The sequence below is a fragment of the Aythya fuligula genome, chromosome 7, assembly GCF_009819795.1.
Source record: "Aythya fuligula isolate bAytFul2 chromosome 7, bAytFul2.pri, whole genome shotgun sequence".
Classification (NCBI taxonomy): Eukaryota; Metazoa; Chordata; class Aves; order Anseriformes; family Anatidae; genus Aythya; species Aythya fuligula.
In genome coordinates, this window is record NC_045565.1 from 29,135,709 (window position 1) to 29,163,610 (window position 27,902).

At 39.4% G+C, this 27,902-nt stretch overlaps 2 protein-coding genes across 4 annotated transcripts in view; one reads left to right on the top strand and one right to left on the bottom strand.

Annotated features, from left to right (window-relative positions):
• Window positions 1–2,430, bottom strand: part of CCDC186 (coiled-coil domain containing 186) — a 29,799-nt gene extending 27,369 nt beyond the window's left edge. For 2 of the 3 annotated variants that reach the window (XM_032191087.1, XM_032191085.1), the window contains exon 1: window positions 2,368–2,430. The gene's annotated coding sequence lies outside the window, so the exon portion shown is untranslated. The remainder of the gene's footprint in view (window positions 1–2,367) is intronic. The other variant, XM_032191088.1, reaches the window with a different exon arrangement.
• Window positions 2,431–8,126: 5,696 nt separating this feature from the next.
• Window positions 8,127–26,930, top strand: TDRD1 (tudor domain containing 1; the record flags this gene model as incomplete). Its single annotated transcript, XM_032191230.1, has 22 exons — window positions 8,127–8,226; window positions 8,634–8,739; window positions 9,854–9,914; window positions 10,817–10,921; window positions 11,257–11,439; window positions 12,128–12,271; window positions 13,208–13,379; window positions 14,531–14,602; window positions 15,014–15,190; window positions 16,373–16,480; window positions 17,917–18,087; window positions 19,490–19,738; window positions 20,474–20,596; window positions 21,288–21,398; window positions 21,613–21,783; window positions 22,326–22,568; window positions 23,042–23,158; window positions 23,383–23,493; window positions 24,398–24,565; window positions 24,847–25,062; window positions 25,272–25,318; window positions 26,833–26,930. Coding segments are annotated over 22 exons (3,048 nt in total), but the record flags the coding sequence as incomplete, so codon positions are not given.
• Between the last annotated feature and the right edge of the window lie 972 nt (window positions 26,931–27,902).

Genomic DNA, 27,902 nt, shown 5'->3' on the forward strand with positions numbered 1-27,902 from the left:
GTAACGGCACAACTCCAAAATAAAGTTTATCAGTTAAGGTTTAACAAGTGGGACTGGACTTGTTCCCCATAACACGAGGCATCAGGTACTCAGAGTATTGCATTTTTTTGTCATTCTAGCCCCAAGGTCAGAAGCCCGTGTCTCAGGGAAAACCACATAGGAGCAAAGCGTCCCTTTTACCTTGAGCTTCAAGTGAGACATACGGGATTATGCACAGACCCACAATCTTCTGTGGGCAAGCCTCTTCAGCACACAACTCCTACTCTTCTAAGTAAGGAAAGCGGGTCTCACCTACACTGCTCAGCAACTGCTGCAATACCACCAACAACACCAGCATAGCCATTCAGGATTTTAGCATCGCGTGTTCAATTCTGCTCAAAAAGGCGAATAGCAGCCAGTTTAGTCACCACTGCCGCCTCATTTGCATTCACTTTCTCACCTGTGCAGAGCAGAATGCTTTAAGGGAGGAGAAGAAATCCCATTGATGACTGAGATCACAGCCTGGACAAAGCATATATTCTATGACAGGTCTCCATCGTTAACCAGTTAGAAGTTTCATGCATACAATAAAAATTAGAGCACGGACAGTCCTTCTTACAAAGCTGTAGTGTCATGCAATCAAATTAGTAAGCTACTGGTCTTGGCTTATTTGGCATCGAAGATACCAGCATATTGGCAATCAAAGGCTGTTTTCAAATGTTCTTTCCAGAACATACACCAGGGTTGTGAAACTCCAACCAAGGCGTTTCTGTCTGCCTGACCTCTGTATACTGAAGAACCCCATTCACGAGGATGGTGAGGCACTGCTGTTCTCTAACCTGATCCTCCTACGGAGCTTCTCCAAAACCCCTGAGGGCAAAAAAACAAACAGGGAAAAAAAAAGTTGATCTTTTGCAGACCTGAATGAGTCAACTGAGAGCTCTAAAGAAGACGGACTTCTGTTAATTAATAAGAGGTATTATGTAACGTTTGCACATTAAAAACATCAGTGTTCCGTGTGCTTCTTGAAGACAGGATCATTTTCTTCTACATCTCTACTCTTCTGAGACTGTTTTGTTTCTGATGAGATTTTTGTTTCAGCTGGAGGCAGCAGGGTCTCAGTCTATAGTCTGAAGGTAAGCTATCCATAAGGACTACTGATTTAACACACTGCCTTTTACCTAATAACAACAGAGCCTAGCCAGAAAAGAACTTGCTTTTTTCCATACCTCTTTAAAAAGCCAGCTTCAGGAAATTCAATATTAGCCTAGGGAAACGATAAGCAACATACCTATTAATTAGGACCAAAGAAACCATTCTCTCTGTTTGGTTCCTCAGTCCTCTTCTCAACACTTTGAAATACTGAACTTTGCAATCCTAATAAACATCTGTCAACCATACCAAATCAAGTAAGTTTTAAAACAACAGAGAATATTGTTTTAAAGCCAAGGCAAGAAAGGACGATTGAAGAATTCCAGAAAAAGACGAGAAGGGCTCAGAGGCAATAAGGATCAAGTTTACGTTTCACCCCCCTCTAAACTGGATGACGTTTCAAGGGGACTGCCTTCTCTCCTGATGCCTCTTCAGAATTTCAATTTCTCCTGCTTTTAGAGCTCAGCCACCCCCTCCTGAAGCCAATGGCACCGCAAGCATTCATTGCAGTCGCTGATTGCATTTCCTTCTCAATATGAAAGAGCAGCTGTTTTCCATGCTGTTTCGACAATTTCCTTGTACAGCAAAACACAGCAGGACGCCAGTCACATGTGGCTTTTTTAGCACGTTCTGCCTGTCACATTTTAACTTCTGGAAAGTTTACACCATAAACCAAGCCAACAACAAAGCTGGAGGACCCTACCCCTAACCCTACACGCAGGTTTCAGCCCCACAGGAGACCCTCCCGCGGTGTGCACGGTCTGGCTGGAAGCACCCTCACACCAGACCCACCTGGGCAGCCGATTTGGCAGGCCAGGAGCCCCAAACCCACACCCACACCCCAAAACCCAACCCATAGCAGCTCCCTGCTCACACACCCAGCAGGGGCTTCAACCACCCCCCCGCAGGAACGAGGACACCCTAACGCTAGAAAACAACCTTCGCACTGATCCACCACAACGCTAATTTTTGTCAGGGGATTATTTAGGGGCGTAGCGAGCCCCCCAGCACCCCCAGACGCGGGGACGAGCCGCCTCACGGCATGGAGACCTCAACGGGGCGCTCCCACACCCCGCTTTAGGGTCGCCCCGCACCGAGCCCCACCACCACGGGGACACCCCCCCGAGCCCAGCCCCGGCCCCCTCGGGCTCCCTTAGGGCTGAAAGGGCCGGCAGCGAGCGGACACCCACCCGCCCCTTTCCCCTTTTCCCCCTTCCCCGCTCCCGGCCGCCTCACCGTGCGGGGCCGGCGGGCAGGGCGGCAGCTCCCCCATGGCCGCGGCCTGACACATCAGCCAAGATGGCGGCGCGGGCGGAGCCATGGCGGAGCCGGCCCGCAGTGGGCGGGAGACGCGCAAGGGGGGACGCGGGGACGGCCCCTGAGGGGCCGAGCCTGAGGTGTTGTGGCATTCCCACAGCAATGGGGAATGCCTCTCCTGTCTACCAAGGTGGTTGTGTGGCACGAAGTAATTCTCACCCCTTCGTCATGAAGGGAACGGTGCCTCGCTTTTCTGTCGCGGTGCAATAGGACGGGTTAGGGTGTTCCGGGGTCTGGCCCCGGCGAGCGTCTGCCAGGACTTCACCGTTTCTTTGCTGAAGGGGTTAAAAAATAAATAAATAAATAAATGAAATTTGCCCCGCAGCAAAAGCCTTGATTGCATCTAGTGGTGAGAGAAGCAAGTGCTCCGCGGAACACAGTTTGGAATCCAGAGGACAATATAAATGCCTTTTTTTAATCTAATAAAAAATAAATTGATAGAAGTACGTTAGCAGACACTGTAAGTGATACCAGCTGCATTTACTGTAGCAGCTTGGCTGCCCCAAGCCATGGCATCTGTGCCCTAGGAACTCCTTAAACGTAACGAGCCACTTGGAGCAACTGGGTCAGGAGGGACCTCAGGAGCATGTGGTCCAACACCCGCCCCTTGGCAGGGCTGACTTTGCCACCTTACACATACTTTTTTTTTTTTTTTTTTAGCAGTGATGAAATCAGGTTAAGAAAATTGAGGCTCTGCTCTCCCAGGGAGGCAGGCAAAAAGGACTTTTGTAGGCAGCTGGACTCTCCACAGCACATAGGCTCAGGTACTTCTGACTCTCTTTTAATACCAATGCTGAAGCCAAATTTTCACCTAAACACCATCTTCTCCCCAGCAGGCAGCTACGGATACTTTGTGAATGGTAATGTCAAGACCACAGGTCAAGCCCCTTCCCCAAGCTGTCTGCACTCAAATTAAATAAGAACAACCAAATGACTGCAGCTCTTAGGTAGCCAGCAACAGCTCTCATTCGGCACCACAAATGGTGTGGATGACAATTTCTGAGCGAGAGAACTTACCTTCTAAAAGACAGTCATATGCACAGACTCCCCTTCTGCTGCAGACATAAGCTCTGCATTGCAGAGGCAGAAGCAGAATTTGGCCTGTTTTTTCAGAAAGTCACAGTTGGAGCTTTTGCCTCTTGTTTTGTTGTCTTCTAAGAAAATAGAAGAATATATTCATGTAACTGCTCAATTTCTAGCTCATGTTTTTTAATTATATAGCTTTTTATAGCTCTGCCTACTGCAGGGGCTTATGATCCTCCGTTTTTCCCTTCAGCTGTAGAAGTGTCAGCATCCCCACTGTAGGGGTAAATAAACAAGGAGGTGGCTGAAGCAGCAGAAGTGCTTAACACCCCATACTCTTCCTCACTCCTCCAGACCACTGGCACTGGAGAGCCGTGGCTGGCAACACTAAGGAGGAGCCAGGAGGAGGGCCCCATCCTCTGCAGTCATTAGCAGGCTGCTCTGTTGTAATGTAATTACTGCAAGCTGATTTAATTTCACATCATGCCTTTCATATAATGGCAAGATGACCTAAAGAGTTATTATTTTCTTCATTAAGAATTGCTTTCATTAACTACCTATTTTACTCTAAGTAAGCATGGCTTGCCATGGGTCTTCGGGAGCACCACCCATGAAGCCCCAGGAAGCCTGCCTTCTCTCCCCGCGTCAGGTAAGTACAGCATTGCAGCTGAAGCTGCAGTCCTGGTGCCAAGGCCTGCCCACCATTGTTGTGTCTAATTTATGCACGGAATCGTTCAATCCTAAGCATGACTGTAATTACACAAGTGCTCTGAGTAAGTCATACCTGGAAAAGACTATTTTCATTGTATGCTGCTCAGACTGCCCTTTGTTGAGCATGTAGCACAGTGGTGTCCCAGCTAGTTCCTAAGCACTTGGATCCTACAAATTAGAGCTAATGACACACTGGTACAGTATTACAAAACCTGCATGCAGGCAAGCCCAAAGCTCTGACTAATATTTGCAGGCAAAGCACATCGACCTCCAGCAGCTATTGCGATGTTGCTCCTGTTCAGACTCTGTGCTAACAGCACTCCCCCCAGCTACCTCTAGCACTCCTTTGCATTTATCTTTTTCCATTGTTGAAGCCAGACCTGTTCTTTTTCTTTTCAGAATTAGTTTTCACTGCTGTCATTTTGTGCCCTTTCTGGTTGCAGTATCCTAAGGCATGGAACGTCCCAAATGACCGAGTAACATTTAAGAAACAAAAACAATGAAATGAACATTCGTTGTGGCTCAGTCATTCTTTGACACTTTTAACTGCAAGAAAACTTCATGCCAGTTCACATGCTGATAAAGTTCTGTCCCCAGTGGGATAGTTGATTCTCCTTTTCATTGCACCCCCTTGGTATTCTTCCAGCTCAGTCTATAATGTTAATTAGTGTCATTCCAAAAGACTGTTCAGACTAGCAGCATTGCTTTGATTCATCCTTGGGGGTGGAAATGGTAAGCCTGCTAAAGGTACTAAAAATATCTGGATATGTTAAATACAAAGATAGTATAAACTTTTTGTGAGAGAGAGATTTGAATGCCAAGGAAGCATTTCTTAATGCCTCAGTTATTAGTGCTTCTTAGGCACTAATTTCTGGGCTAACCTTAGGGACAGAGGAACATGGTGTGGGGAGGTAATGGAGGCCACATTGTGATTGCCCCAACTCTCTGCAACCCTGCTGTGCATGCTCTGCTGCAAAATGGTGGCCAATTTGGCCATTTTCCTGAAATATCACATTCTCCTGCCAAATTTATCATCAGCCACTCCACCGTAGCCAACTTCTGCTGCTTGCCACAGTGGGCTGAGGTTCACAGGAGCCAGGAGAGTTGCTTCTCTGACTTGGGTGGGTCGCACCCCACACAACTTGTAAGAATAAACTCTGTACCTGATCTTACACATCTTAGCAGTGGGCACAGCAGCCTAAGCACCAGGAGAGCCACGGTTCACTTATTCTTGGTGAATATTTAACCGTACGGCACTGGGATCACTGGCGTGCTCTGCAGGGTCAGGACATCAGGGAGCACCTCGTCTGGGACACGAGGAAAGGGGAGATGGATGAAGCACCACATCTTCTAGGCCACAGGGGAAAATCCCAACACTTTAAAACAGAAGTTTATTGATTATTGAGCTTCACAGCTCTCAGAGGGAGGGAGGGCGCCCGCCCCCACAGGGCTTCCCCGGTCATCACCAGCTTCAGCCCCCCCTACAGCCATGTGTCCCGTAGGGCCGGGCCGGACCCTTCCGGGGGAGGAGCGCCGGATCTGAGGAGGAGGAGGAGAAGGAAGAGGAGGAGAAAGAGGAAGAGGAGGGAGAAGCAGCTGGGGCGTCTTCGTTTGCCCGTGGCCATCGAGCGAGGCCCAGCAGCTGCGTGGCACAGCCCGGGGGGCGCAGGGCAGCCCCGGCCCCTCGCAGCACTCCGGGGGTCGGGGTGAGAGCCGGTGTCCTCGCCTGGCCCCAGACGGGTGTCTTGGGGCTAAAAAGGCTAAATTCTGTCCCCAGTTAAAGTAGCGCCTGCTGGTTCCATGTGGTTTCAGTTACGAGAGTTAGTGGTTTGCTTGATTGCCATGTAAATGGGTATGCACAAAGGCAGCTCTGCTTTATTTGCAAGTACATTGTAACTTAATTTCCTCAGTATAATGTAGTAGGAGGATCTCTTTATAGCTAAAATAGGTGTATGGTGTGTTAATGTTTGGAAAGCAGGTGTTAGAAATTCCTTTTGGCAACATCCCGTAGCCTGACGGCGCTGGTCCAGAAGCTGGCACTCCTCAGGGCTCTGCTGCGGGGCCCTCACGGGGGGCCCTGCCCCCATTATGGGGGGGTTTCAGCTGGTGCTACAAGTAGACATCACATACTGGAGCGAGTGGTTTGGTTAGCTCGTCACCTTGTTTCTGCTTCTCAGCGAATGCCACTCGTAAAGGACTGCTTCTTACTTACCTTTGGTCAGAAGTGTTTGTTGTTAATGCCTTTAGCACAAGCTATTACTTCTTAGCACAAGCTATTACTTCTTAGTGTGCAAACTGGTGGTGAATTATCCTTCCAAAAGTGATCTTTAAGTATAACTTCAGAATATGGCTTTAAAATATTCAACTTTTCAATTTGTGTCCTTGCCTGAATTGATTTCTTAAATCTATGCTTCTTTAGTCACCTGGCATGCAGTTGCCTTTTGTCATACTGGGTCATGAACTCTGACACGATGGCCCAGCCCCTTCACGCGAAGTACAGCGGTAATAAAGTTCCAGGTAATGGTTAAAGCAGAGGAGAGCCACTTTTCTGTTGCAAAGTCCTCAGTTTGGAGGCTGAACTTGTGAAATACATAACAAAAATGAGTATTTTGTGAAGCAATTACACACTTTTTTTGGTCAAATGTGTGTGTGTGTTTTTTTTTTTTTTTTTTTTTAAAAAAAAGGTACAAAAAGCGTTATTGTAAACTGCAGCACAAGAGTGGATGACTGCAATAAAAAGAGATTTTGTCCAAAGCTTGACAAAGGTATTTTAACTTTCTCTGTATATGCGTAATCATTATAAGGATCATCAGTAAAAGTTTGGCTTATAAATGCAAATAATTCCTAATTATTCAGACTTGGATGGCTAGGAAGGCCTTAGATACTAGGGAATTTGGTGCAATTGTGTGGTGGGAATTGGAGGCTTCAGTTATTGTTCTCAGTTATTCCAAAATGGGGGGGAGAGGGAAAGGATTGCTACTGGGAGATCTGAGGTAACTCAGTATGCATCCATCTGGAGGGTTCATTAAGTGTGATTAATTTGTTTCCAGGTAGAAAAAGGGCCACACAAGCTTTATATTGGCTTGGTGGAAAATTGAGACTAAAAAGCCTGTTGGACTGGAACAAGTTCAAAAAGGCATGTGTGGTCTACAACTGAAACCACATCTTTTTTTGTAGATGAATGAGTTACCCAGGAGTAAAAAATGTAGTTCTGAATATGTTGGTATGCAGGTTTATCAAATAACTTTTACAAGACAAGCGTTCAGATACAGAATAAACTTGGGAAATCACAAGGCTTATAAGGCACTCAATTGAAAATAAAATCTGTTTAAGTTGTTTCAGAGTATTCTTGGTTTTGAGTACTTGATTTATGGATGGTAATCATTAAGGCCTCTATTGAGTGATAGGACCAGAGCAGTGAAACTCTTGCTCAAGTAATACTGAGGGTAGGGTTTGAATGAATATGGCATCAGAATGATAAGAAGTGACTAGCAGAATATGTAATGTTCCTATAGCATCTCCGTTTGCTCACGTGTGCTAGCAGAACAGTAGAAACAGAAGGCTTTTGCGTTTTCCTGTAAATACTCCATAACACGGGCACACATTAGTATTGTTAAGACCACTTTGCAAATATTTCTTCTCTTAGGAAGTTCCATGGAAGGCACAACGAGTAGAAGAAAGTTGCCACAGACAGCTGGAACTGATAAAGGAAATACTGTGAGTTATTGCACTTTATAATTGCCTCACATACTCTGAGTGTTTCTAGATAGCAGAGTGATCAGCATAAATTGATCATCTCTTTCAAGAACTTTGGAACTTCTGTCACGTTTCGATGCATTAGAATATTTCTATCCAACTGGGTTGCTTTTTCTGGTAAGAATCACCTTAGATTTTTACAGGTGTCGCATTCTGATCTGATTGAGGAGCCAAAGAAGTTGCAATATTCCTATGAGAACGCTTTCTCTATTGGCTATGATAGGAGTCTCTTTAATTCGCTAGTATCACCTCCTCAAACGAAAACTTGCCATCGTTGTGGTCTGTTTGGTAAGTTGCTGTTATTCTGTAGTCTGTGATGCATGATGTATTTGCCAGTGAAGCAGGATCATAAGAATTACTCAAAAATGCCTTAACATAGAAATGTATTTTATTTGTCATATGCAAATGTAGTGACTATTCATAACGTAATTGGATTTACAGAACTGATAAAATGAAGAGAGCGTCTCTTTCTTAATCATTGTTTTTTTTTTTTTTTTTACTTAAGTATAGAAGGAATTTTGGGCAACTGGAGCAGTAATAGGTATTTACAGATGAATAAAAACACTTATTTGTATCTGCTTAGAACTGTAGTAAGACCCGCTACTAAGCAGTTATTTAATAATACGTGGAATTAGTATCTTAACAGCTGTTGTCTTTTCCCATAAAGATATTTCTTTGACTTTTTTTTTTTTTAGGATCCCTCAGATGTTCACAATGTAGGCAAATAAACTATTGCTCTGTAGATTGTCAGAAGGAAGACTGGCCATCCCATAGAGTTGTGTGTGAGCCAGTTAAACAGAAGTAAGTTTGTTAAAAGCTCTGTTAAATAATATTTACAGAAATATGATAGTATCCCTCTTAATACAACTTAAATTACCATGCCAGGGCACTATTACAGTAAAATATGTTGCTTATTCTTAGGCTAGTATTATGTTAGGATGACTTGGTAGTGTTTAGTGTTCTTAAGTGTGAATTAAGTCAACAGAAATTAGTTAGTATTAGGATGATGTGAGCATGCAGTAAGAATACCAGTTCATCATCTGTGTTACTGCTGTTGGTGATGTAGGGAATGGAGGACAAATAAGTCTGTACTTTTCAGCAGTGGCACAATTAATGGAGTGTTTTTAACAGACTCTAAAGAGGGAAACTTTAAATGTAACTGTAGCATCGTTGAGTTTTATGGATATTTTATTTTTCATCAGCACAGTTGCAATTAGAAGATGTTGTTTCAGCCAGTTCAGTGCTCTAGCTACTCTTTGTCATTTTTTGACATGCCAGTAGAGATGGTCAAGAGATCACTGTCTAGTCTCATTCAGCGAAATGAAGCTCCATTAGGTTATGGTACTGTACAAATTGCCTGGCTTTGGAGAAGTTTTGGAAATCTGAGCATTTAGACTGACTCTAGTAAAGGGTGATGATAGCAATTGTTCAGTGAGCCTGCAACCAGGTGTTCATAATAAGTTCACAAGAGACATGTCTTTTCCCAAGTTTTGCTACAGTCTCTGAATCATGGGTGTGGGAGAAGGGGATTCAGTCTGGTATGTTATCTGTTTTTTACCTGTGTGTTCAACTGAAACAAAGATTTATCTCTTTTTTTCCTGGTTTTGCAGTTTTTAATGCTTATTTGGGATTGCAATGTTAGCAGAATGCCACAACAATGTGAGGTTTCTTCTCCAGTTTAACCAAAATTGAATAGTTTTTGTTGATGGAATCAAGAAAAGCGTACCAGATGTTATGTGACACAGAACTAACACATTTCTTCTGTGTTTTCTTGGAGGAGGGATAAGGGTTGAGACAAACCTCATATTATTAACATAATAATAAAACTTCCTGTTTCATTTGCAAGTAGGTGTTATGAATGTTCCGTGTCTGGCCTTTGGTTCTTCGATGTTGACATGTTTTTCTTTGATTACAGTTCAAGTAATAACAATGGAGGCAAGATACCTGCTAAAACAGAGACAGGACTTTACCTTAAGGTATAGAATATGATTTTTGCTATGTGTTGAATGAAGTTACTGTAAGCTAGTTGCAGGATATGATTTAACCTGTACAGGGAAGGAGCAAATTCCAGAGATAATCATCTGCTCATTTTAGAAAGATCAGTGCTTCTAAGCAAAAGTAACTATGAGAAACATTCAAGAGTACGTTACTTCTAGAGCTATTAGCAAGACTGTCAATACACTTGATTTCTGTTTGAAATAAAAACCGTTCTGATTTGTGTTGCGAGAGAAATATCTTAGGAAGGATACAGATGTAGCTTGTACAGTTCTGAAAAATTCTGGTGTGTTCTTGTTTTCTACCTATATCCATGAGCTAAAGCTGGGAGTCTTGCAAATATTGGAGAAATACATGTCATGTAGTCCTGTACATTAACAGATGCAGATGAACTCTTGCTTCTTTGCTATAACAGGATTTAAACATGATGCAGCTCTCCTTCATAGCGTTTTGATCTTATTTTCAGTCAAACATTTCTTTCTGTGGACTTCCTAAGAACAGTTTTGCAGGAGATCATTTTGCTATCGTTTTGTTCAGTCATCTGTTTAACTTCTTGAAGCAATTTAGAAAGTACTTCAGCACTTGTTTTTCATCCTCAGTGTCTCTCTTGATAATGTTATTTAGTTGTATAACAACTATTTATTGTATGAACTAAACATAACTATTATAAATATAAAATATAACTATTATAAATATTACTATTTATATTATGGTTATTTCCAAGAGTAATACAAAGCCTTTGAGTTCCAATGAGGAGTTCTTAACAAAAGCACATTTGTAGGTACTGGCTGAGATGATGAAATGTTATTTTTGCATTTGTCATTACACAAAGATGCAGCTGAACAACTCCAGTCTAAACATAACTTGTAGCTCTTTTAAATAGGGTAATTCAATGTCTGTGGATTCCCTCAAGACAGAAGAGCAGTGCAAGAAAATAATGTTGTCAGATCTCCAGAGTCTAGGTCTCAAAAAAGCTATGGAAGTACAGGTACTTTAATTTTGGAAGAATACAAGAGGTGTTTGAAGCATTGTTAAGTGCGTATAGCTGTATGTTACCTCAGCAATTCGTATCATTTTGTTTGCCTGTAAAATGCCTTTATTTTTATCAAGATAAATAAATGCAAAGGGAGGGAATAATGGGGAGAGATTTGTTTCTGTGGTGGTGAACATCACTGTCTCCTTGTTCTGAGCGGATACTATTGCTAGATTCAAAACAAAAGAACAGCAGCAGGTGTAGGGTGAAGTGCATTCACTGAAATGCACGCTGGTGCTGATTAATGGACTATGGGGTGTTCTTACATCGTTGTTATGTTCTCTCTTCAGGGTACAGTAACAGAATTCAGGAGTCCAAGTGAATTTTATATGCAGATGAGTTCTCCAGAAGTTTTAGACCAGATCAGTAAACTTTCAGTGAAACTGCAAGACTGTTATGCTAACGCAGTTATTCAGGAGCATTATGTTGCTATCAAAGGAGAAGTCTGTGTTGCAAGGAATTCTTTGGATCAGGTAAGATTTGATTGTCCATAAAACAACACTTTTATGTTGAGCTTATCATGTCTTTGCAGGTTTTGCTTTTATGTCTCTACCGGTGAAAGCTGCTAATTAGAGATCTGTTTATTGTATTGAAATTGTGATAGTTAGCAACTTTATAATGCCTGGAACTCAAATTTAAGGCACTCTTTTTTCTTTTCCATCTAAAAAGTTTACTTGCATATATTTTTACGCACTTAAACCGTGTAGGAATGGTTTGTCCTAGTGTTTCTTGAAGGCTGTGGGAGTTTGTAACAAACAAACTAAATTACTTTAGTTAGTTTGGAGTATACCTCTACTTATTTAAGTTATTTAATTTCTTACCTAGTTGCTAATCACTTTTTTGTAGTCACCTCTAGTTCTCATTTCCCTTCCCATCCCATTATTTGTATTTCTTCCTCTTTTTTCCTCCTCCATTGTTAGCAAATTTGTGATTCTCTGTAGGAGAGCCCAGATCCATAGGAGAATAATTATCTTCGCAGCAGTCAACGTTGATGTGTTATGTTCATCTGATTTGCTTTAACATTGCTTGGTTGCCTTTGTTTAAAAACAAACCTGGTGAAATAAAGTAAGTTTTGAAGTGTGTGTTTTAGCGAGGAGTGTAGTAATTGTGGTGGTTTGTTATGCTGTGTTCTTACTAAGAGTATTATTTATTCCTATACAGATGTGGAATAGAGCACTGGTTAAAGATGTGGATACATCACAAAAGAAAGCACAAGTATTCTATATAGATTATGGAAAGGAAGAAAACATTCCACTTTCCTGGATTAAAGCTCTACACAAAGACATTGAACTGCTTCCTCCATGTGTGAGTTCTATTTTCCTAACAGTAGTTAAGATTTAAAATGAGTAGCTCTGAAATAAATATAGCTCTTGTCTCAGTATAACTGCCATTATCGCAGTGTTTTGTGTTCAGAGAAAGTGATGCATAAAAACTGCTGTATTACACAGGGGTTCATGTCCTGAAATGTTCTGTAGGACTGAGGAAGGCCACCCTTTTTTTCGTTATTTTCCTTAGTCGTGGAATTCTTGTTTTCTGAGCTCGTAAAATAACTGTGGGATGGTTGGGCTCACATTTCCCTTCTGTGCTGGAAGGGGTAAGGTGGTGCAGCCTTCTTGAGTAATTGAATCTGGTTTTAGGCAGTGGTGAAAATGACTTAGAATTTGGGCAAACCTTGACAACTCTTGGTCTGAGCTGCAAGATTGTAATGGTAGCTGTTCATCATCCAACTGATTTCATTGCATGCTGTGTGAATATCTCCCATTACAAAATAAATGGGCTAGCTTTAATCCACAGGCCAAAATAGTATGTTTGACTTGACACAAAGGATAACGAAGTGTTCTTTCAACCAGTGGGTGCTCTGAGTACCAGCTGTTGGAACAGTCTTTCATAGTATGTTCACACGACTCTGCTGGGTTTGTAGTAGATCTTGACAGCCTTCTGAGCCTTGTCTTAAAACCCTCAGTGTCTACTGCAGGCAAGTTACAACATACACCTGTGGTCAGACATAATGTGACCTCGTAGTCCTGAGGAAATCCAGTGTACAGTTTGAACGTAACTTCCTATTTTTTTTTTTAAACTGTTTTGCAAAGAAGCTAGTTGAATTGAGGGTGGTTCAGATTTCAGCAGCAGCTTTTACTCTTACAAACCAGATGATATTTTGGAGGGCCTTAATTATTTATTCGTATTTTTAAAGGGCAAATAATCCTCAACCTTCCTTGTTTTAATGGCAATTCTTTCCAGGCAATTAAGTGTTCCTTTGCTAATTATGAACCAAAACAAAGAGGATGGAATGAAGGCGACGACATCTTTTCTTCCCAGCTCATGGGAAAGACCTGTTCAGTAATTGTTGTTGACATATTACAAGAGGAAATGATGTCAAGATTTGCTGTAGATGTTGTTCTTCCAAATTTTTGTAAGTGTTTGTTGTGGGGGTGGAAATGGGCTAGGGGGGAGGTGGGGAACACAACTGTTAAGTCTTTCATACTCACTTCCCCTCTCCACAACACTCCCCAAGACCCTTGGAGGAGGATTTTTTCTTTTTTTGCTTCCCTCCCACCCCTTGATTTTATTTTTTTATATATTTTTAATTATAGAGGCTATTTTAAAGTGTCCATACCCGAAATACCTAAATGTTTAATGACCTTAAAATTGAGACTGAATTGATATTTTCAGTTGAGCTTTAAGGGTTTGATTGTAGAACCAGATCAATACGGAAAAAGTGTACCTGCTGTCATTAAGAGGGCTGTTTTTAATCTGGCCACAGAGCAAGAACAGTATAGTGATGAGATAATATTCTTTTCGTTAATTTGCAGCCCCAGAAACTTTGAAGAAAGTGATTGTTCATTTTCTTAACTTAACAACTGATAAAATTCCTCACATGCAGGAAGCTTATCTTCATGCCATAGTCCCTGCAGTCTGTGGAGTGATGGTTCACCTTATTCCTGTGCAAATGCCACTGCTTGAGGACCGTGCTGGGCATATTTCACATCCAGTTGCTTTTTACTACGTTGACAAACTAATATAACTTATCAGCCTCTTGCAGAGAAGATCACAGCGATCTCTTGGTCATGGAATAGACACATACAGCATTTCTTTACCTTACAAGCAATTTAAATATCTGTACTCGGGTTTTCATTTTAAAAGAATTATATTGGAAACTTGAAATACTGATTTTTGTGCTTCTGAAATGGAATAGTAATTACTGAGAAACTCAGGATTTCTTTGTAAATCCTGTGTACTGGGTGTTGCAAATTCAGATACAGGCTGTGAAGAATTGAAAAGTTCCAATCACTTTTCAGCCAAGTATTAACTAATAGTGTCTACAAGAAAATAGTGACTGTGAGTGTTTCATTGAGTCAAACGTTCTTGGAGCTATGCATGTTGTCAGGAAGCTTAAACACTTGAGTTACTCTGAAGCCACTTGGGTCTCCCATTCTAAGTGTATTAATTGCTTGATAAATAACATGATAGTAACATAGGACAGATTCAGAAGATGGTTCTTAAATGAATCTGAACTATGACTACCTTGTATGCTAAACTGCTTTGCTTCTTGCATCTGTTTAGATAAACTGCCTTTAGAAATGGGGTCTGATTTAACTCCAGAGAGTAATACTGAAGGAACAGACTCTCCAAAAGGTGAGTGAGCAAACCATACTTTCTAAGTAGATTGTGGAGTCTTAGATTCTCACATATGAGGTGATGCTTTATATGTAGTTTACATATTCTAGCTGTTCATTAACTTTACCTCCTACTCAAGCATTGGCCAGTGAAGCTTCCTTCAGTGACACTGGCACCTGTGCTTTTTAATAATATAAAATGCTTGTTGAGTGAGGATGTGTCTATTAATTTCGTGGATAAAATGTAAGGAGCCTTCAAAGTCCAAAGAGTATAGCAAAACGAATAAACTGCTTCACAATGTTTTAATTCTGTAGTTTAATTTAGCATAATTTTTATAAATATCTCTGAATCCTATCTGGGGAGGTCGCACATTGCAAAGTCATCCAGCTTTTGTTCGGTGACATCTTTTTCCTTTTCTTTATTGTACAGTGTCGGAAAACCATTCTCTGGAATGTAAAGAAAAAACACCTGAAGATAAAGATCCGCTTTGCTACGGAAAATCAGTAGCAGAGTACGTCTCTGTGTGTATTGGAGACGCGTTCCCTGGTGTGGTTTCCCATATTCAAAATCCAGACGACTTCTTCTGTCAGCAGATGCGCAATGGCTGTAAGTGACTTGTTGAAGCTAGGCTGTGAGGTATTTAGCATGATTTTTTGTCTTCAGTAGAGAGCCTCTAGAGGGAGGCATTGCTGGTCTGATAGTTTCTCCTTGTAACGGAGATTTCCTGTGGCTTTAGGCTCTGCCTGTATTAAGAGCCATGGTGCTGTAAAGCATGTTTTTGGCAGCATTAGCTGTTCACCTCCAAATTAACGGACGATGCTATCATTTGTTGCCAGTCTGAGTAGTCTAAACTAGAAAGATGGTGTTTGTATGGATTATAGCAATCTTGTTGAGTGAATCTGTATATTTAAACAATAAATGTGTTCTCTTAAATGTTAAACATGTTATCACAGGTATTCAGAAGTGTGTGTCAGGTTCTAATTATTCCTTTTTGTTCCTATAATGCCTGTAATGCTATGCCACTGGGGAGAAGTTGCCTTTTAGGCTGGGTGTGTGGACTGAGCTGCTTTGTTATGTAGCATGGGGAGAATATTTGCACTTCAGAAAGGAGAGAAGGCTGGATTCAATTCCCAGCCCCTGTTTTGTTGTCTTCTGATACAGTAGAGTAACAAGTAACAGTTACAGTGGATCAGGATGCTAGGCTAGAAGGAGCTGTGGTGCATCTCACACAATGCCCTTAAACAGATGCTTGGGGGAGAGAGAGCAGAGTAAGTTTGTGGGATGTGTCTTCCTAGCACTCTGTGAGTGTACAGTTATTTTCAGATAAAGTGGCTTTTACAGCTGGATGGGATTTGGCATGCTTACGTTACTAATCCTTAGTGGTTTTCTCTTTTATACTTACCCAGTCTTTCTCTGAATTCTGGGTAGACCCATAGCTTACGCTTCCTTTGGCAAAAAGTAACTCTAGACATCTACCTGTTGTTTGAAGAGCTGTCTTCCTTTTGCTTCTTTGCAGCGTGATTCCACTATCAGTGTTCCAATTCCTACTGGCTTCAGTTATGTTACTGTACTGAAAGAGTCTGACTGGCTTTCCCTGTCTGTTCTCTTTACCATAGTGATTTCTCAGTTGTGCAAGTCTTAGTTTGATCACTTTTTTTATTATTACATTTAACATTACATGAAATAACCTCCGTTATGTTACAGTCTGTTCTTTCTGGCTCTGAACTTAAGATTTATGTACTTAATTATCAAGCAGTGTATTTTCCACAACGTGTATTTTAATACCAGGTCTTCTTGCTGAGCTTCAGCTGTGTCTTGAAGAACACTGTAACAGACTTCCGAGCAATCCAGATTTCCGTCCTGCTTCAGGAGATTTGTGCTGTGCCCAGTTCACAGGTAAAAGTGAAAGTACGGCTCTGAATTTGTCAGTTTAACTTACTGCCAAATTTAAACGCGTTTTACAATTATATTTAGAAATGTCTTATACAGGCTATTTCATTTGTCTAGTTTTAGCTGTGCGCAGCACTTCGTAGTGATTTTTTAATTTAAATTGAAGCGTATTTGATAGATGTCATCATCATTTACTGATATTTAAAAAAGAATCATAAAATGACCCCATCGTTAAACAAACAACACTGCATTAGTTTGCTGGGTAAAGGACCTTTTTATGAGACCATGAAGAAATGGATTTAATGCTGCTAAGTGCTATTTCCTGTGGCTGGAAATGAGCATAGTCTTGAAATTTCACACTCCAAAAAGGTAAAAAAAAAAGAAACAGATTCTATATAACATTGTTGCCCTGATAGTGTTCTTCACAACCCTTTATGTAGCAAAGCGCTGGTAATTATGCAGGGTATGTTCATAACTTAGTTTCTGTGTGACAGGCATCACTGTCAAGTTTCTACAAGTCCTATTACAATGTGACATCTTGTTTAAACCTAAACTAGTATTCTGCATAAAGCTGTGTTATGTGCCTGGAGCTGTCAGGTCTATATGAAACATACCTTTTATTTGTAAGAATATGAGGTCCTGTTTGCCTGAGAGCAGGAGGGTAAAGATGAATCTGCTCCTTACAGATATTTCTTCTTTTCATTCACCTTTTTAAAACAGACAAAAAAAAAAAAAAAATGCTGCTCTTGTACCTTTTTTCTGGCCAGAAATGTTGCTGTTATAACCTCTTTACGTAATCTATGAACATTCCTGGTCATTTCATTTCCTGTATGTTTTTGCTACTTTTAATAAATTAGCTGTTAAACTGAACAGATAAACTGAAATAAACTTTAAAAAAAAAAAAAGTTGGTGCTGTCATTAAGCTGTCTTTTTGAGTGGGCACTGGTTTCAGGTGCTTAACTGGGGAAAACCATCAGTTCAGTACTTCAGCTGTCTTGATAAATTTGAGAGAGAGAGCTTTTATTTCTGCTTCTGAAATCTTTGAGTAGAATTAAAATATATAAATTATATTAGATCATGTTATGTGGCCTTTGAACTGCATGCCATTTCTGTCTGCTGAGGTCCTGTTGTGTTTCTTGTTCTTAAATACTGAACTTAACTATATTATGTGGGGGTAGTACTTTTTTTTTTTTCCCTTGCACTATGCCTTTGTGTGTTGGGGCTTCTTAATGGAAAGAATGTTTGTAACATTTAACCACCATAAGGAATGATGGTGGTAGGTGTCTTCTACAGGGTTTTGTCAAGGTTAGCATGAACTGTAATGCTGCTGTTTCAAGTCATGTTGAGGTTGCCAAAGTATGTAAAGTTTTTCTGTCCAAAAAACCATTCTGTTCTTGGAAGCAAGTATCTAGTATAAAGAATGCCTGCATGTTCATTTCTAGAAGACAATATTTGGTATCGTGCTGCTGTTATAACGTATACTTCTGAAGATACTGTTCTGGTGGGATACATAGATTATGGGAATTCTGAAGTTCTTCAGCCAACCAGACTTCGTCCTATGACTCCAAAATTAATGAACTTGCCAGCTCAAGCCATAAGATGTACCTTGGCAGGTAGGAAACAAACTATGAGCTGTTTCTTTCTGGATAGAGGCAAAATAAGTGGGTTTGTCCAGTTACCATGTGTGCAGTTCTTGGATTGAAGGGTGGCAAAACCAGTAGTGAATTCTTAATTAACTGTTGTAGCATATTTACAAAACATGAAGAATTATTTCCTTATCTATTCAGATGCTCAGAAAACTGTTATGTTAGCATACCTATTCTTAGGTTTGAGCGTGCTTTTTTTTTCTAAGCAAAATTCAGTTATCTGCTGGATTTGTGGAGTTCTTAAATCTGTTGTGGCTTTAACACTGCAGGAGAAGGTAAAATTTCATGTTGTATTTTGAAATGCTGAGCTATATCTGTTCCCCTCCCTGGGACTAATCTGATGGAATCAGTCATAGGCTCAGTTGGCAGTCTGCAAAGTTGAAGAGGTCTCTGACACTTGCTAGTTTATCCTCCTGTCTCAAGCCAGGATCATGATCGTTTGTTTTGATGCATATGTTTAACTTGCTGCTGGAAATTGTTTGTTCCCAATTTGTTCCCATCACTGTGCAAGACAGTCTATCCCTGTGCTTCAGTATTCTTGCCTTAGAATATTTGATTTCTATCCTTTCTTTACAATACTTGATGTTTAACCTCTTATTTCAGGCTTTTTTTTTTTTTTTTTTTTTTTATTTGATAAAGGTCAGAGCAGTGTTCTGGCTTCTTGCTTTGTAGGAAAACGTAAGACAAAGGCAGAGATGGAACCAATGCATATAGGATGTGACCTAAAGAAATCACCTCTCTGGGACAATGGGACAAGTTGTGATATCTGTAACTGTTAACAACTACTCTAGGACTGAGAGACAGAACATGGGGGTACAAAGAAAACAACAAAACATAACAATCACATTAGTTGTTTGCTGATTTGGTCAGGCTTCTGCTGTCCTGTCACTCTAAAGTTCTGGTTATAACTTACATTTTTGGAAGTAAATTTAGTAGTGTAAAGAGTAACCATTTCAGGAAGGAAAAAGCTTATAGTAGCAGATCCATCTTTCACACAGTTGTTCCAATGTTTCAAAGTTGTTTCACAATGTTGTTCCAAATACACTCAAAACTATAGCTGTATTCATGAGACCCACAGTCTGACACATCTTAGATGTTCAGACTAAGGAAGCATTAAATCCGAATTCACACTTCTTGTGTAATAGACTACTAGCTAATTGCATAATACTACTCAGACAAGAGAGAGCCCATAACAAAGTCCTACAGAAACAGTATCTGAATAATTGGTTTTGGAATATTGTTGCAAGCCTGAGGAGTGAGGGATGTTTACTGGTATATCTGTTGTTTCAAACGGTGTTGTTTTACCCTTCCACGTATTGTTCAGATATGGACTGCCCTCTGAATCTTTCCGTGCTATTTGACTTTTCAGGTGTAAAGCCACTAACGGGAGCCTGGTCCTCAGAAGCTATTTCTCTTATGAAGCAATTAGTGAAAGACAAAGTGCTGACAGTGAAAGTAGTGGATAAAGAGAGTTACAGGTCTGTGGTGGAGCTTGTGGATGCATCTGTTATTCCGGAAATAAATATATCGAGCTATCTCCTACAGAAAAACTGTGCAGCTAAGAAATCAAGGGTGGCCTTGTCAGCAACTGAAATAAGCGATGTTAAGCAAGCGAATGGTGAGTACAAGCACATCCTGCTCAAGTGGTAGTATTTAACCTCCTCCCAGTCTGGATCACGAAGTCTAGCTTCTACAGCTCTGAAGCCTAGCCATCGTGACTTTGCCATGAAGAAATCATGTGTTTGTGTACGTGTGTGCACGTACATAGAAAAGTTGCAATTGTTTACTTGTAAAAGATCATACAAGAATTTCATTTGCTTTGGTCAGAAGTCTTAACATTTCTAGCTGAAGTAGGATATGACTAGCTGATACCTGCCTGTTTCTATGCCCTTGCCCTTTAGCTCATCTTTGTCTATGGTTTACATCTGAAGCCATATGTTCAGTCTTCCAAAAGCTGTTTGACTGCAGTAGCCTGTGTAACTTCAACACTAAAGGGATTAGTGGCCTAAACTGCCTTTCGTGCATTTAGTGACCAAAGCTTTCACGTGAGAGATAGGTAGGGGACTAAGGAACCAACTTAGAACCAACTACAATTCCACAGAGTCCCTCATGCTCAGGTTGCTGCTGTCTAGTCTGAAACTTTTGTGATCACTGCTCCCCAGATACCTATGGCTTGCTCTTCTCTGTAGTGAAGCAACTGGCACATTTCTTTTATTACAAAAAGGTTCTCACCAGTAATTAGTCTGCATTATTTATTATGAGAAACTACAGTACACAAAGCATGAACATACAGGATGTGATTTTTTTTTTTTCTCTATAAAAATTAATTTCTCTACTTCTCTTTCCTCTCTAGAGGACACAGCAAACAAAAAAAAGTGGGGATGGAATAAATTAACTCTTCAACAAACAGTAGATGTGATAGTGTGTACACTGTACAACCCTGGAGAATTCTACTGTCAGATTTCAAATAACAGTGGTAAGTTTCTTCAGCTTTTGTCTTCCTGCATAGTTTCTTTGCTTCCTGGTCTGTTGGTTGTTATAGTTCAAATGCGTTGCTGTTTCAAGTGAGTTTATAGCATGGAGTCTTACCTCTGAATTTTTGTATGTAAGAGCAAAGAGTACGAGTAAAATGATGAAATTGAATCAGGGCACGTAGTGGCTCTGAGAATGAAATGTGAAAATGTTGAAGTTAAGCAATTGAATAGTATTGAAGGGTGCTCAGTGGTAGATAAATCTCTTACCTCATGTGAACTGATGCATGCAACTAAAAAATCTGGCAGTACAGTTATTGGAGGTTCTGTTAATCAGAATGGATCACTGCTAATTTTGGCAACCCATGTCAGAGCTGATACACCTCTTTCACAGATGGTTAGACTTGTGGAAGAGGCCCAGACCTCAAAGGCTCCTATACAGCAATTTGCAGACAAACTTTGTGGCTACTTCTTTATTTGTCAGTAAAGATCAGCTTTGTCGCTTCTTGATAAATTAGTCTGCCTGGTAAGTTAACTAGTTAATTCAGTGTCAACAGTTTTTTCAGATAAAATACTAAATTTCACTGAAATCTTCCATTAACTCTTCTTTAAATGTAAACTATACCACAGAAGTATTGATAATGTTCAATCCAACTTACTCTATTGATCTTGTCTTTAATTCTTCTTCTTCTTCAGAGTTACGTGCTCTAAACTTACTTAATAAATCATTGTCTGAATACTGCTGGAAAACTCCTCCAAACGTTTTTAAGCCGGAGAGTGGAGAACCTTGCTGTGCTTTTTTCTCTGGTATGTGGCAGACTTAAAATATTTCAGTTTTACAGGGTGAAATAAGGTGCAAAAAACTCCACCCTAACTGATAGTTTATATTGGTAGAAGATAGCAAAGAATTGGTTATATGTATTTATTTATTTTTTTTGCTAGTAAATAAATGTGTGTGTGTATATCTGCTGGTAAATGCACTAGATGTGTGAAATCATTTTTTCTTTTTTTTTTAAATCAGGTGATGGTAACTGGTATCGTGCTTTGGTGCAAAATGTTACTTCAGATGGAATTGTTAAAGTATGCTTTATGGACTACGGAAATGTTGAGGAAGTACCAGTGGATAAAATACGGCAGATTCCATCCTCGTTCCTACAGCTGCCATTTCAAGGAATTAAATGCTGGCTTTCAGGTGGATCTTCTTAGGTTTTTTTCTCCCTATAAGTGTTACTGCATGTAGAAACTTGTTGCTTGTAGGGAAGGAGGCGATGGCATGGTATACTTCACAGAACTGTTTTATTATAAATGTCTGTCTTGTTTCCAGACTCTGGAAATAATATGCCTCGTTTCATCAAGGTGTATTCTGCCTTTTTGTCTCTTAAAACACTATAGTTTTCTGCTCCCTCTATAAAGCAGTCTTATACGGTGTTTTCATAAACAGTCCTCAGTGTAATTTGTGCTAAGGGTTAGGGATTTACTTGGTGGAGTATTGTGAGATGTAGAAAATAAAACTTGGGAGTCCTGAGGAAATGTTTCCTTTCTGAGGAAAGGAAGAAGACCAGCTAACAAGTCTGAAGTACATTGTGTATTCCCAAGGTAGCAAAAGTAGCCTTGGTATTTCAAGTTGTGTTTTAAAAAAAAATAAATAGAAATTAGATCTTTAAAGGAAAATACAATGTAGGAGAAAGTCAGTCAGTTAATGGAGTAATCTTGAACAGATCTCTTCCTCCATAGGTATAAAGCCTGCTAACGGCAAATGGATTCCAGAAGCAACAGAAAGATTTCACGCATTCTCTGCAGGGATGAAGCTTCAAGCCAAAGTAACTTCCCTTTCCAGAGACGGGGCAGGTGTAGAGCTTATTAATAATTCCACAGGTTATCCAAAAGTGATCAATGAGATACTAACTTCTGAAAAATTGGCTGTAAGGGAAGAGCTACAAGACAGAAGTAGTCTTCCAAATAAGTCTGACAATAAAGGTAACTAAATGAATATTAACTTTTGGGTTGAACAGGAATTTTCAACTTCCCAGCCTTTAACCATAGATAATATCAAACTCAAAACTTAGTATGTTTACTATTATTGTGAGGTTTTTATAGTTGAACACAAGTGCCCTGCAGGTGGCAAAAAAAAAGTATAAATCTGTGTTTGTTTTGAATGTTATTTGAATGTTTGACAGTGGACATTTGTAAGCTTGCTGCATGATGAAAACTTTTTCCATGTTTACTTTCCAGTATCCTATTTCTCCAAAGTGTTTTTTAATTATCAGCTTTCATCTCTATTAGATAATGAACACCAAATTAAGCAAGAATTATCTTGGGTTATAGTTCTCTTCTTGAAATAAAGACATGTGGTTGTCACTAAAATTCAAAAGTGTGTTCTGTAACATACTTAAAACATGTACATGCTTGGAAAAAAGCAGCATGAAGCACTTTCTTGCTCTTTCTCTTAGATACCTCAGTTGGGCGCTGGAAGCCAATAGAATTGGCTATGGATGAAACCATACCTGTCTGTGTAACAGAAGTTGTAAGCCCAGATTTGTTCTATGCTATTCCAGTTCAAAGTAAGGGTAAGAAAAAGTGTTCTCTGCTCCTAATACCAGTAAGAAGTTACTGCTTCAAGCTGGTTAATAAAATGATTGCCAGTAGTAAACTGAACTACATAGAAACACAGTTTGGATTGGACAAATGTACAAACATATTTAAAAAAAAAAAAAAAAAAAAAGCTAAGAGTGGGGGCAGGGAAGCTTAAGAATAAGCTTGCTCTTCATTACATTCATTCTTTTCCCTGTAGATCACGACAAACTACTTAAGCAGATGATTGAACTAGATGACTACTGCAAATCTTGTAAGATGAAGTCATTCACACCAAAACTGGGCGAAGCCTGTTGTGCCAGGTTTTCGGGTGAGGAAATCTATCTATCTTATATTTCCTTAACCAGTAGATTGTGGAATATGTTGTGCACTGCAAAACGTATGGAACCTGAAGAGCAAAGAATAGCTAGTTACTGCCTAAACTGAAATTTACTTGTACTGCCCTGCGTCTTGGGGACACTAAATTTATAGCAGAGCAATAGTGCCATTGCATCTATACAGACCCACTTCTGTTTGGTAGGTGGCTGGATGTTTTCTGTTCTGTTGCTTTCTGTGTGCGTGGGTAGGTGCCACTGGCTATAACAACTAATAATTCATCCGTGTTAGGTTAACAAGCGGTTAGTGAACTGTAATTCAAGTCAAAGGTATTTTTAACTGTTAGGAACCTTCATTTATTGCCTTAATCTCTTAGAAGAGGGCATTCTCTGTTGATGCATTAGCTCACATTTAAAAAAATATGTGTTGAGTAATATTAAACGTTGACTGTGTGAATTGCTACAGGAAATCTAGCTAAACACTGAACAGCCTTAACTTGGAAAATACTATTAAAATAAACACAATGCTAGATCAGATAACAGCTCATGGAAAACAGCATAGATGAATTAAAAAATACTAGATGGAGAACACCAAGCATATGCTAAATGAATGTGTTGGAAAACAGATAAAGGAACTAGCAATGTGGTGTGTAGATGTCCCAAAAGAGTAGCGTAGTAAAAATCGTATCTGTGTGATTTGGGCAAAATTCTGAAAGAAACACTTAAGTCAGTATAAATACTGCAATCAGAAACTTTTCTGTTGTTCTTCTGTGGGTTTTTATCTTGTCAAGTGGCCTTTGCTATATACCAGAGTACTTAAAAATTCCTGGGAAACTATAGAGCCGAACATCTTTGTTCTCATTATAATCCATCTGATTCTGCTTGTTTTGACCTTTTCAGGTAATGGGCGTTGGTACAGAGCTCTTGTTCTAAAAGTTTCTCAGTCCACAGTGAAAGTACTGTATGCAGACTGTGGGAACACAGAGACTTTACCGGTTTCAAATGTCCTGCCAATCACTGATTCCTACTTAAAGTTTCCTTTTCAAACAATTACATGTTCACTTGCAGGTAACAAAAAAACAAAACAAAACAAAAGTTCAATATAAATCTGCATCTATCCTGATGATAGCTTTCATTCCTTAATAAAGACAAACATAATATGTTGAAATAGTATAATGGTTAATACCCTGAAGGCTTTTTCGGAAAACATTCTTAACTAGCTGTAAAATCTTAAATATTTACTATGAAAATTTAGTGTTACAGTTTCAGAAGCTGTGATGACATTATATGTAAGATGAAGTGATACACTCTTCATAGAACAAATTTGATTGTACTTCTCTTTCTTCCAGGAATAAAGAAAGCTGAGTGCTCTCCGTTGTTACTTGACAAGTTGAAAGAAATGTTGTTGAATAAATATGTCACAATTACAGTGAAGGGAATTAATGAAAATGTGAACTTGGTAAAAGTGGAGAAACAGTGTGAAAATGGTAGTCTGAATATAGTTGACAAACTAGTAACAGAAGGTTTAATCTGCAAAGCTGAGAACTCAGATATTGTGCATCAAGGTACTTATTTTTACAGACTTCGTAATTTAAATTTAATTTGAAGAATTAATTAGGAATTAAGAATTCATTTGATACGTGGGGTGCCTGAGTGACTTGTTCTTCTGAAAATTTTGGGGAATTCCATGTACCAACTTTCACACATAAGCACCGCTTTCCTAGTTTATCTAGATCATTCATTTACTTTGTGGTTTGTTTTTCTTTTTTTGTAGGCAATGAAAGTGAGACCAGATGTTGCTGCACAGAATTAAAAATGCAAGTAAGATTCAGTCCAAACAATACTTTAAGTTTTTTCCAGAATTTAAAAGAAACCCTATGTGGGCAGCAATTGGGAGCAGGGAGATAATAGTTAACTGAAACACTGAAGATACGCGAAGTAAATATCCCGGTACTTTACTCAGTTTTTGTGCATGGTAATAATCAAAACATCCCAAAACTGAGGAGATACTGCGTATATATCACTCTGTGTGTTCTGCCACATATCCAACTCTTCCCCCCCTCCCTCCCATAGAGTTCAAGGGCTCAGGGATACTACTTTTGTCTACTATGTAAAGAAAGTTTCAGTGTTTTGCATAGACTGTATCATTTTATCCAAGGGCAATGGGATTGTTTTCAGTAACAAAGCTGTGTTTTGCTGTGGATGCAACTTGGCAGACAGCTGTGCATATTGTAAGTCCTATGCTACCTGAAATACATGTAGGAGATGAGTCACATAGGGATGAGAATCTGAGAATGTTGGAACGTGTAACTGTTTGCTAGTTTCAAAATCTTTTCCTCTTTATTTTCAGGGAAAAAAAGTCTTTTATAGAAATAGTGTTTGTGTAATTTTTGAAAGCTTTCTGGTTTTGGCAATGCTAATCTTTAACTTAGGCCACTCATGAAATACTAGAAACAACTCTAGATTACTCAAAGTGATGTAAAGTGCATCTTTTCTGGTATATCAGCCTTTTCTGAAGTGAGGGTCTTTGTCAAAGGAATAAACAAAACTTGGAATTCTAAAGGCAAACACCTTTGCAAAGGTGTTTTGATTTTTTTTTCAGCCAGGGGCATCTAGGCCAAAAGAAAAACATGCACTACAATATTTTGGAGGGAAGAAGAGAGCACTTCTGGCAGTTCAGGGTCTTGCTGTTTCAAAGGCAGCTTAGTTACCAGCAGTTTAGTAGCAGAAAGATAAAATAACTACACTCTGAAAGAGCACAGTAAATTTCCCTGTCCCAGTGTAGGCTCTTGAAGCTCCCTTTCCCTTCCTCTGTGTTGTATCTCTTTCGATCTTTCAGTTCTTCGGGATTTGTTTTCTCTCTAATCTCACGTGACTTCAATTTGGTTACCTTTTTGTCATCCTTCATTCCAAAAAGTTTGGCTCAAAGTCCCATGACATGAAGAGAAAACAGAAAATTTCCTGATCTTTTAAGTTATACTGAGATAGATGTGTGTAAATAACAAAAATTTAACAACCTGACCTATGCCTTAATTTGAGTATTCCGTCGATTTTGGTCTTGAAATTTTCTTTTTAAAAAAAAAAAACAAAAAAACAAACAAACAAAAAAAAAAACACATCAAGTTGGCTAGAATTCTATTGGCTTCCTCCCTGAAGATTTTACAGAATATACTGTTCCTTTCTGTAGTGACTTAGTATGGGACTTGGCTGAGTTTGTAGTTTTAGGATATACAAATTAAATTATAACAATTGTAAGTTACGATTGTAATGTAAATTACAAATTTAAGCTTCAAGTTATAGAAGTGTGTTTCTAATACTTCCTGCTTATTCCACAGCTTAAAAAACATGAACAGATTCTTCTCTTCCTTCTAAACAAATATGGGAATCCAGATGGGTTCAGTGAAATGAAAAAACTGTTGGACTGCTAAGTCTCTGACGCGCTGTTTCATTTGTATGTATACCAGGTTCCTGCAATTCCTTTTTTTGGAAGAGCAATTGTATTCATCGTACTAAAAATGAGTCACTTAGAAGAAATTCTGCTGCCTAAATAACTGTATCAATTTTTATGCTTGGACTGTTATTAGGAAATAAGTATGTAACTTGAATGTTTTCAAATCTGCAAGCTAAATTTTTCTGTTCTTTTTTTTTTTGGGGTACCAGTGTTGGTAAGCTTTTTTTTTTTTTTTTTTTTTTTTTTTACTTCGCTATTGAACACGTGTAACTTTATGGAGTGGTCATTGCACTTTGAATATATTATGAAAAATGAGATTTGGATTTAATGTAATCTAAAGCTTGCTTCAACTTTGGTACTGTTAATTTTACTTTCTTTTACCTCCCTTACTTTAATTTGCTGCCTTATGTTGATTACAGTCTTCTGTCAACATAATTTCCTGTCTGTGAAGTTAGACTGAAAATTTTCTCATAAACTCATTTTCAGTATTGTTAAAGGATGAATCTTGTCTTAGGCTGCATGTAGGTAGTTCTCTAATCAGTAAACGCTTCAGTGTGCACAAGTCTCTGTTTACACTTACGCTGTGTAATTTGCACCTGTGAATATTTTGGAGTTGTATGAGATCTTTATTCTGTCTCTTACAGGTAGCTGCATTGTCAAGATTTCAACCCTGTCATTTTTTTTCCACACTAATAGAGAAGTCCTTTTCTGGGATGTGATAGCCCATTTGTAATTTGATTCAGGAATTCTTAAATGTAGTATTGTCATTGCTGACTGATCTTGCGGCATGTTACTATGGTTGTGAAATCATTTTAAAGCACATTTATAAAGCACAGTAGATACTTGCTTATTAAAACTGCAGGGATACATTTTTTTTTTCTCTTGATGTAAATGTGTTAAACTCTGCCTCTGTTCAAAGTAGAAGGATGTTGATATTAAATTTCTTTGTGAAAG